This window comes from Mirounga angustirostris, unplaced genomic scaffold, assembly GCF_029215605.1.
Source record: "Mirounga angustirostris isolate CCGP_5_RB_7025 unplaced genomic scaffold, mMirAng1.0.hap1 SCAF_7, whole genome shotgun sequence".
NCBI classification, from domain to species: Eukaryota; Metazoa; Chordata; class Mammalia; order Carnivora; family Phocidae; genus Mirounga; species Mirounga angustirostris.
The window spans coordinates 54,036,743-54,051,731 of NW_026991715.1; the positions used below are offsets into that span (position 1 = coordinate 54,036,743).

At 42.3% G+C, this 14,989-nt stretch overlaps 1 protein-coding gene across 3 annotated transcripts in view; it reads left to right on the forward strand.

Annotated features, from left to right (window-relative positions):
- MCCC2 (methylcrotonyl-CoA carboxylase subunit 2) overlaps nt 1-13,233 on the forward strand; it is a 72,971-nt gene extending 59,738 nt beyond the window's left edge. For all 3 annotated transcript variants that reach the window (XM_064596217.1, XM_045896246.3, XM_064596218.1), the window contains exons 14-17: nt 2,686-2,842; nt 3,683-3,797; nt 6,477-6,562; nt 9,319-13,233. In XM_064596217.1, coding sequence (XP_064452287.1) covers nt 2,686-2,842; nt 3,683-3,797; nt 6,477-6,562; nt 9,319-9,436 — 476 coding nt within the window. In that variant the 3' untranslated portion in view covers nt 9,437-13,233. The remainder of the gene's footprint in view (nt 1-2,685; nt 2,843-3,682; nt 3,798-6,476; nt 6,563-9,318) is intronic.
- Nucleotides 13,234-14,989: the final 1,756 nt, after the last annotated feature.

Consider the following 14,989-nt stretch of genomic DNA (forward strand, 5'->3'; position numbering starts at 1 on the left):
CTGAGGGCGTTGTCTGTCCCATCGTCTCTGAGCTAACACTTTGTTTTCCTTAAAGGACTTCATGCACATTCTGTGGTTCACCCTTTGCCTCATCTTTTCTTGTGTAGTTAATTCTGCCTGAAGCGACATATTATAAAAGGTCTATGCACATCCTGAACAATAGTCTGGGGATTTGAGTTTAGATTCCAAAGAATGGTGTGATCAATATCACCTCTCTGGATTTCATGTTTCACAAATGATCTTAATAGGGTGGATGAAATGATTTGTAAGGTTTTCTGGTTGTAGATTTCTTTTTCTTAGAATTCTAGAATTCTATTATTTATATTGTATGTTGCACTTAGATATGTTGGTTAGCTGAAAGCGCCCCCCCCCCCCAATCTTCTAAGTGATCTGTGGTTATCTCAGGGTCAAAGGAAGGAGGGCTCTTAATTAGTTGTTAGAATCAGGCAAGTCTTCACAAGAAAAAGGAGCTTGGCTCATGGTGGTCAGCAGGACTTTAAATAGTCCTGGTGCTAAAACATCTTTATCTGGTGCTGCTCTTAAGTTTATGATACTTTGTTAGATGAGTTTTGAGAGGCATTCTATCCAGAACGAAGCCTGAGGGGGTCCTATGTGGCAAACCTGGTAATAGGGCAAATAAAAAGGATTCTGAGGCTTCACGAGTCCAGGAACCTTGCTTCTAATAATGGTTCATGGTTTCTTAACCACTAGTAAAGTAAACCTTCTTCCTGGAAGATATACCTACGTTTTTGTTCTTTGGTATTGAGTTGGGTTAGGGGCAGAGGGCAGAGGTTGAGTTTGGTTTTGGAACCTTGCATTTGAGATACTTGTGTGACACTCATGGAGATAACATATATGCAGATGGCAGTTGAATAAATCTTGAGCACAGAAGACATGTGTTAGCTGCAGGTGAGAATGTAGGCGTCCTCAGAATAGGTAGATGTTATTTGAAGCTGTGGGAAGAGATGAGAACACCCCGTGGGAAGAGAAGAGGGCTCAGGGACAGTCTTTGAGTAACTCTGATTTCTTCCACAGAGATGAGAGTAGAGGAAGGAAGGGAGCACGAAGATGTTGGGTTTTTTTTTTTTTTTTAAAGATTTTATTTATTTATTTGACGGAGAGAGACACAGTGAGAGCAGGAACACAAGCAGGGGGAGTGGGAGAGGGAGAAGCAGACTTCCCGCAGAGCAGGGAGCCCGATATGGGACTCGATCCCAGGACCCTGGGATCATGACCCGAGCCGAACGCAGACGCCCAACAACTGAGCCACCCAGGCGCCCGAAGATGTTGTTTTTAATGCTGGGAAGGATTGGAGAAAGACAAGTGGGGCGGCATAATCTTTTTCAAGGCAAAATCTATAGGGACTAGAGAGGCGGTGGGGTGTCGGCTCAGGGAGCAGGGCTTGAAGATGGCTGCTACTTGAGACGGCTACTGTGGAGTGTTTTCAGGAGTCCAGACAAGGCAGAAAGAGGAGCTGCGACCTGTGGTGAGGGCCCTGCTCAAGGGTCCCAGGGAAGCCCATCGCGCCGGCGAGGGGAGGGCTGTCCTGTCAGTACTGTTGTAGCTACAGCTTGTACAGGTGCCTCAGAGAAACTGAGTGGAATCGGAGGACTCCGTGGCTGGGGGCTTGCAAAGCAAAGATAGTTTGGGTTCTGTGAGGGGAGGAGGAACGCGCCCGGAAGGCCCGGAAGGCCCAGGGTGACTGCTGAGCAGTTTCAGCAGAGCTGGGAGCTTGAGGCAGTCGAGGAATCCTGCTAATTGTGGAAAATTCTTCTACCTCGCTATTGAGTCACTGGCAGGCGCTCTCAGCATCGATGAAACATTCATCTTTATTTCTTCCGAGTTGTTTTTTTTTTTTTTAAAGATTTTTTTTTCTATTTATTTGAGACAGAGAGAATGAGAGACAGAGAGCATGAGAGGGAGGAGGGTCAGAGGGAGAAGCAGACCCCCTGCCGAGCAGGGAGCCCGATGCGGGACTCGATCCCGGGACTCCAGGATCGTGACCTGAGCCGAAGGCAGTCACTTAACCAACTGAGCCACCCAGGCGCCCTGCACTTTGTATTTCTTTTTTTTTTTATTTTAAGATTTTATTTTATTTATTTGAGAGAGAGAATGAGAGAGAGAGAGAGCACATGAGAGGGGTGAGGGTCAGAGGGAGATGCAGACTCCCTGCTGAGCAGGGAGCCCGGTGCGGGACTCGATCCTGGGACTCCAGGATCACGACCTGAGCCGAAGGCAGTTGCTTAACCAACTGAGCCACCCAGGCGCCCCCAGAAGGAGCAGTTTCTGTATTGAAGCAGGTCCGTGAGTACCGGAGGCCTCACAGTGCGCCTTGCCACAGCCCTTTGTCCTCAGCCTGCCGGGTCACGTTCTTTCATCGCCAAGCCGCTGTCCTGAGAGAATTTTTTGAAGATAAGTTTCTTGCACCCTTATCTCGCTTGAAGATCTTTGTGTGCATCCAGATGAACCATTCTAAGGAAAACTTTAGAAATGATTAAAAAATTGTATTTTATCTTTTACAGCACCCTTTTTGGGGGGATATAGTTCATGTACAAATATTTCATTACAGTGAGAGGCCTTGTAGTAAAATATAGTTGGTAAGCTGTCCTTCAAATACCATGTTGGAATTGACTTCTGCCCATAAATCCCATCATCCGGAGGCTTTTTTTCTTTCCTTTCTTGTAGGATTTATGGTCGGTAGAGAATATGAAGCTGAAGGAATTGCCAAGGATGGTGCCAAGATGGTGGCTGCTGTGGCCTGTGCCGAAGTGCCTAAGATAACTGTCATCATTGGGGGATCTTACGGGGCTGGAAACTATGGGATGTGTGGCAGAGCATATAGGTAGGTGGTTGTCGTGGTTTCCTCCGAAACAAAGAATTACACTTCAAGCATAATTACAAGTGGGCAGTTCGTTACGGGTTTATTTGAAACACAGAGTGACATTTGCAGATCTTGGTCAGTGATACCATAATTTGTATCATCTGGAGGAGCGAAATGAAGTGTAAGGCTAAACGTGCTACTTGGAAGAAATCCACAATGGGAATCAGGAAGTATTTTGAAATGGCTGATGATGAAAATACTACATATCATAACTTAAGTGATGCAGCTAAAGTCTTGCTTTGAGGAACGTGTGTAGGAGACGTAAATATATATATATTGGAAAAGAAGTAAGGCCGAAAATCAATGAGCCAGCTCAGGAAGTTCACAGAACAGCATATTAAACACAAGAAAAATAGAAAACAGGACATTATAAAGATAGAAGAATCAGGGAAGGCCAGAGCTGTTTTTGTTTAAAAACGGTTAACAAATTTGATAATCTCCTAGTAAAACTAAAAAATAAAGCAGAAAGGCTTTATTTTATATCAGGAATGGAAAACAGGACATGACCACAGATAATAAGGGGATATTTTGAATGTTTTTATGCCCAGTAAATTGAGATGAGATGCGAAAATAAAATTGATCAGAACAGACATCACAATCACCTGGAGAATTTAGAAATCCTACTCCATTCAGGCCACACCTCTGGAGATTAGCCTGGGGTGGGTTCCAAGCCTGGTTTTCCCCTTGTAATGCACAGCTAGAACGAAGAACCACTAATTTAGAAGGTAAACGCAGGCCTGTGGAAATTGCTGTGTTGTACAGTGAATTAACTTCATCATTTTTTCTCTTCTCCCCGCACAGCCCAAGATTCCTCTACCTGTGGCCAAACGCTCGCATCTCAGTGATGGGAGGAGAGCAGGCAGCCAATGTGTTGGCCACAGTAGCAAAGGACCAAAGAGCACGTGAAGGGAAACAAGTAAATGCCATTTCTTCTGCCTCTCTGGGTTTGGCTTTTACCACTGAACACTCTGGAGGCAGGGAGCAGCATGCCCAGAACCTCTCAGTGTTCATGGGTCAGGGTCTCACCCCAGGGCCTGGCTTCATTTAGAAGATGCTGACTTTGAGAAATACCGACTTACATATGCTCTGTCTCCCTTCTTAGAGCCACTTAATTTGAGGTCCCTTCTTGTAATTTTTCCGACTCTCCAAGAAAACTCTTCAGAAACTGTGCCTGCGAGTGCCTGAGGCATAAAGGTGTTTGGCTCTTAGTCATTTGCCATTAGTGAGATTTAAAGAAATGTGATGTACTTCTTTGGTTTTATGACTGAAAGCAGCAGAATTTTGTTTTTTCAGTTTCTGCCTTAGATTGTCTTTGAGTGGGAGGGCTCAGTCATCTAACTGAGAAATGAGTAACATTATACTGTGCATGGATAAATGATGGAAAACGGAGAGGTCCCTGGCAGCTTGATGAAAGGCAGATCAGCAAGGGGCTGCTTTTAGTTTTGCTGCGTGTTAACAGGGGTACTTTAAGGGATTATTATTTAGGTCTCGTCAGCAACATCAAACAAAAGGTACTGGGGACTCCACAGGGTAGTGTGCCCCCAAGCACCTTAGAAAATTTACATGACTCGGAGAAAATGCGGTTCTTGCCCCTTAAGGAGCTGCCATTCTGGGGGCTGACAACTCACAGTCTAAGGGTTGCGTGAACAACAAGGTAATTTATTAAGGCAGGTTCTTCACTGCAGGTTTTTAAAGTGGATTCTTTGTTTGTGTCTCAGAGATTCTTAAGTTTCGCATTAATTTTTTTTTTTTTTTGAGAGAGCGCACACGTGCACGAGTGGGTGGTGGGGAGCAGCGCAGAGGTGGTGATGGGGCAGAGGGAGAGAGAATCTCAGCAGGTCCGATTCAGGGCTCGGTTCTATGACCCTGAGATCATGACCTGAGCCGAAATCAAGAGTGGGAGGCTTAACTGACTGAGCCACCCAGATGCCCCCTCACTAATTTTTGTTAGTTAGAACTTACAGCTATTTTGTGTAAGCACCAAGCCTTCAAATGATTGATGCATTTCTTGGAATTGTTCAAGTGTGCTGTTTTATCATAACAGGGCATAACATGGAGGAGGCCTTGCCTTGAAGGCTCTCATTCCTGCTATTTAGGGGTCATCTGGTCAACTGTCTGGTGGTGGGATGGGGATAAGATAAGCATGGAGGGTGGGCCCTAGCTCCCTGAATGCATCCCAAACATGCCCCACATCCTCAGTCGTCTTTTCTAAGCAGCAGGAACTCTGCGCACTTAACACTGAGGTTTCATATTCACTTCAGTGCTGATTAGTATCCAAGCAAAATGAAATGTTTATTTGTGTGTGTTTATGTGTGTGTGTGATGGTGGGGGCATAAAGTCCACCTGATACATATTTTTTTAAAGATTTTATTTATTTAGAGAGGGAGAGAGTGGGTGTCAGGGGAGGGGCAGAGGGAGAGAATCCTCAAGCAGACTCCACGCTGAACATGGGGCCCCACGTGGAGCTTAATTTCACAACCCTGCGACCAGGACCTGAGTCAAAATCAAGAGTCAGATGCTTAAGCAGCTGAGCCACCCAGGCGCCCCTCTACCTGATATTTTGAAGACTTATCTTAAACCGTAGCTCAGTAGTCTCTTATTAGATAGTTGTTCTTTGATTAATTTGACTTACAAATCTATGGATTTGTCTCTTTTTATATATGAAAGGAAAGTACAGGATTTTAGTGGTTCTCCCTCCAAATTCTTGACATAAAATTATATTAAACTATGAAAGTACATAAAAGAAGGTTGGATTTATTTATCATTTATCATTTGTTTTTGGTGTGAAATACTTTTTTTTTTTTTTAAGATTTTATTTATTTATTTGACAGAGAGAGAGACACAGCGAGAGAGGGAACACAAGCAGGGGGAGTGGGAGAGGGAGAGGCAGGCTTCCCGCTAAGCAGGGAGTCCGATGCGGGGCTCGATCCCAGGACCTGGAATCATGACCTGAGCCGAAGGCAGACGCTTAACGACTGAGCCACCCAGGCGCCCCGGTGTGAAATACTTTTTAAGTTGAAAATATTTTTCAGGGTTTCAAAATCAGTTTGCATAAAGATTTTTACAACTGAATTAATTATCACTTGTTTCTGGCAATACGGGTGGGCAAGCCACTAAATTTTTAATTAGGGAAAAATCTCTCTCAGCTCTTTGAACTTATTCAAGTTGTGGTGGTTGTTTTATCCCTTTAAGCTTTAAAATTTTCTGAATTTGGCTCTTTTGAATGAAAATTCCCTACGTGTCCACTTTTAACAGAAGCTGCTAAATGTAAGGTTGCCCTCTCACTACATTGTATAATTCACATCCATTGTTGGAGCCTGCTAGAATATGTGATACCCTTGGTTTTGAACTTTACCCTAAATGGCTTCAGGATGTTGTCTCTGATAAGGGAGATGTAATGATGCACCAATGGCACTCATGTCTCAGGTGAGATCTTGTGTGTGAAAGCATCACTTGTAATCTCTATATATCACTGTGCAGATGTTGGTTGTAACATCATTATTCATGAAATGCTTGCCCCTTTTTTCTTGAGGTTCTCTTGAGTGGATCTGTTGTTTTATTGCAGTGGACTGACTCATGGTCCTTTTTCTTTCAGTTCTCCAGTGCTGACGAAGCAGCCTTAAAAGAGCCCATCATTAAGAGGTTTGAAGAGGAAGGAGACCCTTACTACTCCAGTGCAAGGTGGGAGCCAAGGAATAACCATCTCCCTGATGGGTGCATCTGGGCTGTCAGGGCGGCAGCTTTACAGAGATCTGGACAGTTGGGTTGGTCCAGCCTTCATGGGAACCACAAAGGAACGTTTGGACACACTTAATTTCATATTGTTCTGTCTATAATGGGAATGTCTGCTGAAACACCACCCCCTTCTCCCAGGCTGGGTTGTGCACCCGCCACCATTGGTCTGATTCTGCAACCCTCCCCCGCTTCTTCCTTATCCCACTTATAGGTGAGGTGTCTGGGCCTACAGAGGCTGAAAAGTTTAAGAGTTAAGAGTTATCCTGGCTGTGTTGTTTTCAGGAATTCGTTCTTTTATAATGTTTTGCTTCAACATGTGGATTCCTGTCCTATCACTCTTTGATTATTTCCTGTTTACCCCATTTTAAACATGAGATTGGCTGGATATTTGTGGGCACTTCTAACAAGCGTGCTTGTGCATTCAGAAGGTGATTGCTCACAGCCAGGGTCTATGTGTCAACACCAAGTAATCACCCCACACGCCATTGAAGCTCTTGGTTCTGTTTGTTTCTTACCCCGCTTAATGAGGTAATAAATTATCATGGCCTGCCCGGGCTGGAGGCTGGCTGGCGTGTGTGCATTAAGATCTCTGTTTTCAGCAACTTTAATGTTCTTCATTCGGAAGAATAGTCTAAGCTTCCTATCTTCATCTTATCCCTTGGGCAGATGGAATAAAGAAAATAGCTATTTGTGTCTTTCAAAATTAGGTTATGCTGTGATTTATGTCATTTACTGGTGAAGGTACGCTGGGGAGGAAGGAGAAAAGAAAATAAATTAGAATTCATTCAGTCATCTGAACACAACTTTTGTGGCAGGCGCTGCTCCTAGCACTGGGGGTACAAGGGCTGAATATACTTATTTTCAAGAGCATATTTAATTTCAGGATGAAAATAACACCATTTGGCATCTTTAAAAGGCCCATTTCTTTTCTTGTTAATACGTATTTTCGCCAGCAAATTCGCAGATATATTTTGTTGTTGTGGGTCTTTGATTGATTTAGTTAAGACCAACGTATTTTATAGTCTTTGAGACCTAAACATGTTCTTGTTTACCATCACTTAAACAGACTTCTATAGTAGCCAGTAAAAGCAAAGAGGAAATAGAAAACCCTAAAAAAAAGGCTTAAGAGAAAATAATAAATTGTAAGCTCCCCTACAGTTTTTTGTTTCTCCGTAAGATTTTGAGTGAAATTCACGAGGATGGTTGAAATATTAAACTTTGAAAAATAGTGTATCTTGTATGAGCCATTAATAAGTTTTTCAGCCCTGGCTAAGTCATCTTTTGAGAAAGACTGAATCCCTTATTATTTTCATGCTTACATTAGTATTATTATTTTAATGGACTGTACTCAAGGCAGGAAAGCAAATGGCCCAGATAGATTTATCTTTGGAAATAAATATTGTAAGACACGAAGGTTTTTCTGTTAATCTGAGGATGCTTAACCCTTCTGTTGAAACACTTGGTGGCAGGGGGATAGCAATTTTCTTTCAAAGATGAAAGGATTTTCAAGCCAATTTACGGTTCCTTCCTCAGGTTTAGTAAATCTCAGCTTAACAGTAACCTTCTGTGGTCTGTTTCAGCTCTACCATGGTTGGACCTGTCTTTTCAGAGAGCTCTTTCATTATCCACTGCTGTAATCTGTGTTTCTCCTAATCCCTCATTTTAGAGGTACAGCCTGCCTGTTTTCTTCTGCTCACTTCTTTTTACAATCAGAACTTTTTCAGGCATTTGATCAGGGCCTCTTACCTGGAATGGTCATTTTCATGACCATCACAAAGGGGCCCTGGCTTTGCCGTGCTCGCTGGATTCTTCTGCTGTAGGCTTCAGAAGGGAGTGTAATCAATTGACCTGGTTACGCATGACAAGAGTGGCCTTTTCCTTATTGGCTGTTGATACGTCAGGGTCCCTGTTATGAATGTTTTATGAGCAAAGATTTGATTCATGGCCTGTTGATGTAAGTATGGTTTAATAATTGATGCTGTTGTCCAGATACCGAAGGCAGTTTGTTTAAAGAAAGCCAAACTGCCACCTACTAATGACCTTTAAAAAACAGTATTTCTCTTTCGTTTTTCTTTATAAAATTGAGGTTGTCAGTGAAAAGCAAACACATTCCTACTTCAAAGTTTCTTTTGTAGGCAGCTTAAAGCAATTACTTATTTTCCTATTGTAGCAAAAAATAAAGAGCTTATATTGAAGGTATTTTATTAACCAAATGTAGTGAAGTCTCTTCAGTAATTGTCATCGTTTCTTGAAAGTTTGGGAGTTTGGGGGAATACACCTTTTCCGGTAGAGACTTTGGTTTGAGATTATTACCTGGGTTCAGGGCCTCTCTCCATATTAATAACAGGGACACATCAACTTGTACATTTGGATGGGGGCGGAAGAGGAACAGGAAACATTTTCCTGAAATACATAAAAATTTGTTAAAATTAAGGATTATTCTGAGGTTTCTAGAAGCAGTTCCCAAAGCCATAAGCTCACTCTGACATCTGTGAGGGCCTGGGATGAAAGTCCTGTCGTTTTTCTTTCTCTCTTTTCCCCTCCTTTGAAGGTGGTTTCGGTTGTGAGAATGTAGCGCACAGAAGCTCATCAGTCAATCCCTCTAGGACCTGAGGAAAAACCCCAGCGTTTCTGGACATAAATTGTGTAAATGGTTGTTCGGTGATGGAATCCTAATAACTTGTGTTTTGTTCTTTTATCAGGCTGTGGGATGATGGGATTATTGATCCAGTGGACACCAGACTGGTGCTGGGTCTCAGTCTTAGTGCGGCCCTCAACGCACCAATCCAGAAGACTGACTTCGGCATCTTGAGGATGTAACTGGAATATAAGGCATCTTCCATAGGACATGTACCAAAAATTAATGTACTGGTAGCCTTAAAATTTTAGACTTTTCCAACATGTGGCTATTACGGTAAAATTGTTTTCTCAACACACTGCATTGTACTTTTCTACCTTAAAAAAAAATCAGTGAAGATATTTATTTGATGAACTTCAATTCCTTGTCCATTTTCTTAGAGCAATTTTTCTGTGGCTCCACTTTACCACCCATAAAATGAAGAGAATAACTTACAGTTAGCCTTTCTAACCCACGTGAAGTATGAAAAGTTCCATAACCTATAAATCCCAGGTATGATTGAGATTATTCACAGAAAGTTGTTTTTCCACCGAAATGATTGCTTTGCTGATTATGCACGATGCTATTTTAACACACATAATTTTTAGAAGCATCTATTACTTTGCCTTTCAGCCACCATCCTACTCCTTCCTGTAACAGTCAGACTTGTTGCTGTCTGCACTCGGGGCTCTGTTTCCTCCCCATTCTCTCTTCAGCCTACACCTCATCGGCTTCCACTGCCAACAGCCCTCTCCAAGGTTGGCCTCCATGTTGCTGAAGCCAGTGGGTTCTTTCCCGATGTTACTGGACTGAATTTTCTGTGGCATTAAGAGCAGTCAAACACTTGTTCCTAGCAGTGCTATCCTTAGCTTTCAGACTGTAACTCTAGGTTTTCCACCAACCTCTTTGGCCCTTCTTGTTCCGCCTCCTTTGTCAGGCTCTGTTCCTCTATGCATTTCTCTCCCACTCCCGTCACCATTTGTCCTGATTTTTCATTAGTAAAACATGAATAGATTCTGATTCTGAAAGATACAAAAATAACATGAAAGTATCTCCTCATTCTTTTTGAAAAATTGTGGTAAAATATATATTACATAAAATGTACCATTTTAACCATTTTTAGCTGCACGGTTCTGTGGCATGAAGTCCATTCACACGGTCGTGCAACCATGGCCACCATCCAGCTCCAGAACTTTTCATCATTCCAAACAATAGCAGCTCCCCATTCCCTCTCCCCCCAGCCCCCGGCCCTCTCCTCATTCTTAAATGCAGGTGTTTCTCATGGTTTGGTTTATTCTCGCTGGGTCATTTCAGGCCTTATGGCTTCGGTGGCCATCTGAATGTGGATGATTCCTGCATCAAGGTTGTTCTCCCTGAGCTCCAGACCTGTGTATCTAACGGGTCTACTGGATGTCTGCACTGATGGACTTATAGGAACCTCAGATTCAATCATCAAGGTCTATTGATTTTGCCTCCTGTCTTTTGGATTCCCCATTATTTCCATCTTTCACCACCACGGGCTTTAGAAGTGGTCTATCTGCATCCAGTCTTAGCTAGTACTGCTTCCCCATCACTGCGAGATGAAGATGGCCATTCTAAGTGTGCATCTGGTCATGCTGTTCCTTTGCTCCAATGTCTCACTGGTTCCCTGTCGAAGTGCCAGACCTGTCATGCTCTCCAGGACTGTGATCATCACATCCCCTCTTCTGCCTCATCTCCTTGACTCTTCCTCACGCTCGGTGCTCTAGCTGTTACAGATTTCTTGTTCCTTGAACCTGTAGAGTCCTTCCCACCTTAGGGTCCACCACCCAAGGTTCCCTCTGCCTGTACCATCCTACCTTCCCTTAAACACTTACCTTTTTGTCTCTGTGACTTCCCTGGTTTGGGTTAGACGCTGTGCTCTCGTAAAGCCGCAGCCACTTTCTTCTCTGTCTTACATATTTATGAGAAACCTAAACATTTCTTTAATACTGCCCTCCTGCTAGAATGTAAGCTCTCTGAGAGCAAGGATGTCCTGTTTAGCCTGCAGCTGCAGGCCCTAGCACTTGTAGGTGCTTACGTATTTGTTGAGTGAATGAGAAATCCATATTTTAATTGATGTCTTCAGACCACATTACAATTAAATGACTGATTATGTGATCTAATACAACTATCCAGTGCTTTCCTCATAAAATTAATACTTCAAACTTTGTGTGTCATGTTCAATTTACACAGCATTTGGGGCACCTGGGTGGCTCAGTTGTTAAGCGTCTGCCTTCGGCTTGGGTCATGATCCCGGGGTCCTGGGATCGAGCCCCACGTCGGGCTCCCTGCTCGGCCGGGAAGGCTGCTTCTCCCTCTCCCACTCCCCCTGCTTGTATTCCCTCTCTCACTGTGTCTCTGTCAAATAAGTATATAAAACCTTAAAAAAAAATTTTAGGCAGCCTTTGTGTATCAGAAATCAGTTTAATTTTTTGAGATGTGTACAGATAAATGCTCACAGTTCAGAGGTGGGCTGCATTTTCAGAAGGATGTGGGACAAGGTCACTGAGAGGACATCCCCTCCCCTTTCCTTGGAAAGTTCCCCCACCCACTGTTCCTGTAGGGGGAGCCATTTCAAGAACATAGCCTTGAGAGAGGAAGGTGTTGAGACCATCTGAACCCAGTTAAGCTTCTTTATAAATAAGATTCTGGCCCGTGGGTGTGGAGATGATCTCGTGTTGTGGAGGATGCAGGCCACGCTCAGAAGTGCATTCCCTCGCATACCAATGCGGAGTGGCCTTCTCTCTCCCATCTCTCCCTTGGCCTCCCTGTTCTGGGGCCAGTTTTCGAACCAACAAAGGGGACACGGTAAGCATTTTAAAATAGTAAATTATATTAAAGTTTCAGTTAAAATTTACATCCATGTCAGAAAACAAAAATTTTTTAAAAAATCAAGTGTAGGTAATACTGCTTTGCTATGAATCCTCAACAAATCAAAGATTGATGAATTTTTTAGGACTGTTTTTATCTCTCTAAAGAAATTGTTCTCTCTAAAAAGATCACCATCATCACGAGCACCACACTTAAAATAGTTAAATTATGTTACATAGTTAAGCCAATACAAAAAAATTGTTTTATCAAAACAGGCAGCATTTTTCGTCTGCCCCCTCCTAACTTTACTGAGACATAACTGACATTTCACATGGAAGTTGAAGGTGTACAGTGTGATTTGATACACTTATATTGTGAAATGTTTACCACAATGTGGTTACTTAACACATTCACCTCACAGAACTTTTTGTTTGGTAGGGAGAATATTTTTTTTTTCTACATCTCAGTTCTTATAAATGAGAATTGCAGCCAGGATAATAGGAGTAACTTAGAATCTTAAGTATGCAGCAAATTAATCTAAATTAGCCACTCTGGGTACTTCGAGAATAAAAGAGACAAAATTAATTGTATTTTTCAGTTTTCAGGAAAAAAATTTCAATTAAGAATTTGTTGAAATTTTTTACACTACCAGAAGACGCTGCTGAATGTTGTTGAATGTGCAAGTAAAATTATCATTTGCCAGATGTGCATGTTCATGCGTAAGGCACAACTAGAGAGGCTGGTATGACCTTTACAAGGGTAGGTAACGGCAGCTTATTCCATGATTTAATAAGACTTTTTTGGGGAGAGGCCACATAGTCCTTGTTGGTTCTGAAATGTGTTCGTTGGTGTCCTGGAATGATGATTGATTATTCTGGCCAAAGCCAATTTCTTACAAATCTTAATTACTGGTTCTGAAATTCAGTATTTAGAAAAACTGCAAGAGGGCGCCTGGGTGGCTCAGTTGGTTAAGCAACTGCCTTCGGCTCAGGTCATGGTCCTGGAGTCCCGGGATCGAGTCCCGCATCGGGCTCCCTGCTCGGCGAGGAGCCTGCTTCTCCCTCTGACCCTCCCCCCTCTCATGTACTCTCTCTCATTCTCGCTCTCTCAAATAAATAAATAAAATCTTTAAAAAAAAAAAAAAAAAAAAAAAAAAAAAAAAGAAAAACTGCAAGAGCATGAACTAGATAATCATGGTCTCTGGTTATTTATGACATTTCTTTGCAAATGTTAGAAATTACAATTAGTATCTAATAATGCCAGGTTTTTATTGTTTTAACAAAAGGTCATACCACCAAACACTTAAAAATATATATATTTTTTAATTTAATGTGCCTCAAATTCTCTTGTTATATAGAATCAGAATGCTAAGGATAAAGTTGCTCTTGGAGCTAAATGAAATTTCTATCTACTGACCTTTCTAGGCAAATGTACATTCCAGGTGAGGTTTGTAATCAAGCTAATTGATGATCCACCCTGGGATACTTGGGAGGGAACAGGCCCTGCTGTGAATTACACTGGGGAACGGGTGTGAGCAGATTGGGACCTCTGCTCTCTCTCTAGTTGATTATCACTGAGGACCAATGGATGTCAGGTTTTGATACCTCTTAAAAGCCACTCTTCCAGATACCTGCTTTGTAACGTTTTCGTGGCTTAAAAACAACAACAACAAAAACAAACAAAAGCAATACAAGTTTATTCTGTTCTAGTTGTGGAGGCCAGAAGTCTAGAATCAAGATATTGGCAGGGCTGTGTTCACTCTGGAGACTGAAGGGAAAATCCATTCCCTTGTCTTTTTCAGCTTCTAGAGGTCGCCTGCCTGCTTTGTAACTTTGTGGATTTCAGCATTATATCAAACACATGATATGTGTTAGCATTCTAGAGAGCCATTTAATCGGCTCAGGAGGAGAGTTTACCACAAGGCAGGGGCAATTTTCTTTTCTTTTTCTTTTTTTTTTTAAAGATTTTATTTATTTATTTGACAGAGATAGCGAGAGCAGGAACACAAGCAGCGGGAGTGGGAGAGGGAGAGCAGGCTTCCCGCCGAGGAGGGAACCCGATGTGGGGCTCGATCCCAGGACCCTGGGATCATGACCTGAGCCGAAGGCTGACGCTTAACGACTGAGCCACCCAGGCGCCCCGGCAATTTTATTTTCTGTAGCACCCAGCATGTCAGTGTGTCTTGCTGCTTTTCCTTTTACAACGGTGACCCAAATCACAGGTTTATGCTACTCCTTAGGTTAAGAGAGAGAAGGGTTGGGGCGCCTGGGTGGCTGAGATGATTAAGCCTCCGACTCTTGATTTCATCGCAGGTCATGATCTCAGGGTCTTCAAATCGAGGCCTGCACGGAGCCTGCTAAGATTCTCTCTCTCTCTCAATAAACAAATAAATAAATGATAAGTAATAGACAAAATCTTAAAAAAAAATTGTCTGAGGGAGAACAAAGTCTTAGAAGGTTGTGATATAACAGAACTGACTGAAGAGAGAACATGACCAGAACTACTTGTTAGAAGTAAGGTGCAGAAATCAAAAATTTGATGTGTAATTCAGCAAGTGTTAATTATAAGAAGTGAAAAGTTACAGTTTTGGAATGCTAGGGCTACTTTCAAGAGGTTTCTGTAGGAAATGTATTGTACATTTTTCAATAGCTTTATCGTACTCCTATGTTGTAAGATAATTATAAATGACATTTGTTTTAAAATTATACTTTAAAATCCAACAGTGTTGTTTTTTTTTTTTTTAGAAAACTTGGAGAATTTTCACTTTCTTAGCTCTCTCCATAATTTCACCACCCAGAGATAGCTGCTACTATTATTAATTTCATATATCGACTGTGTTATTCTTTTTTCTATCTGTGGGGTTTGTTTTCCACAAAGAAAGTTACTCTGTTACCTTCATTTTCACTTAATGTCGTGTAAATGTC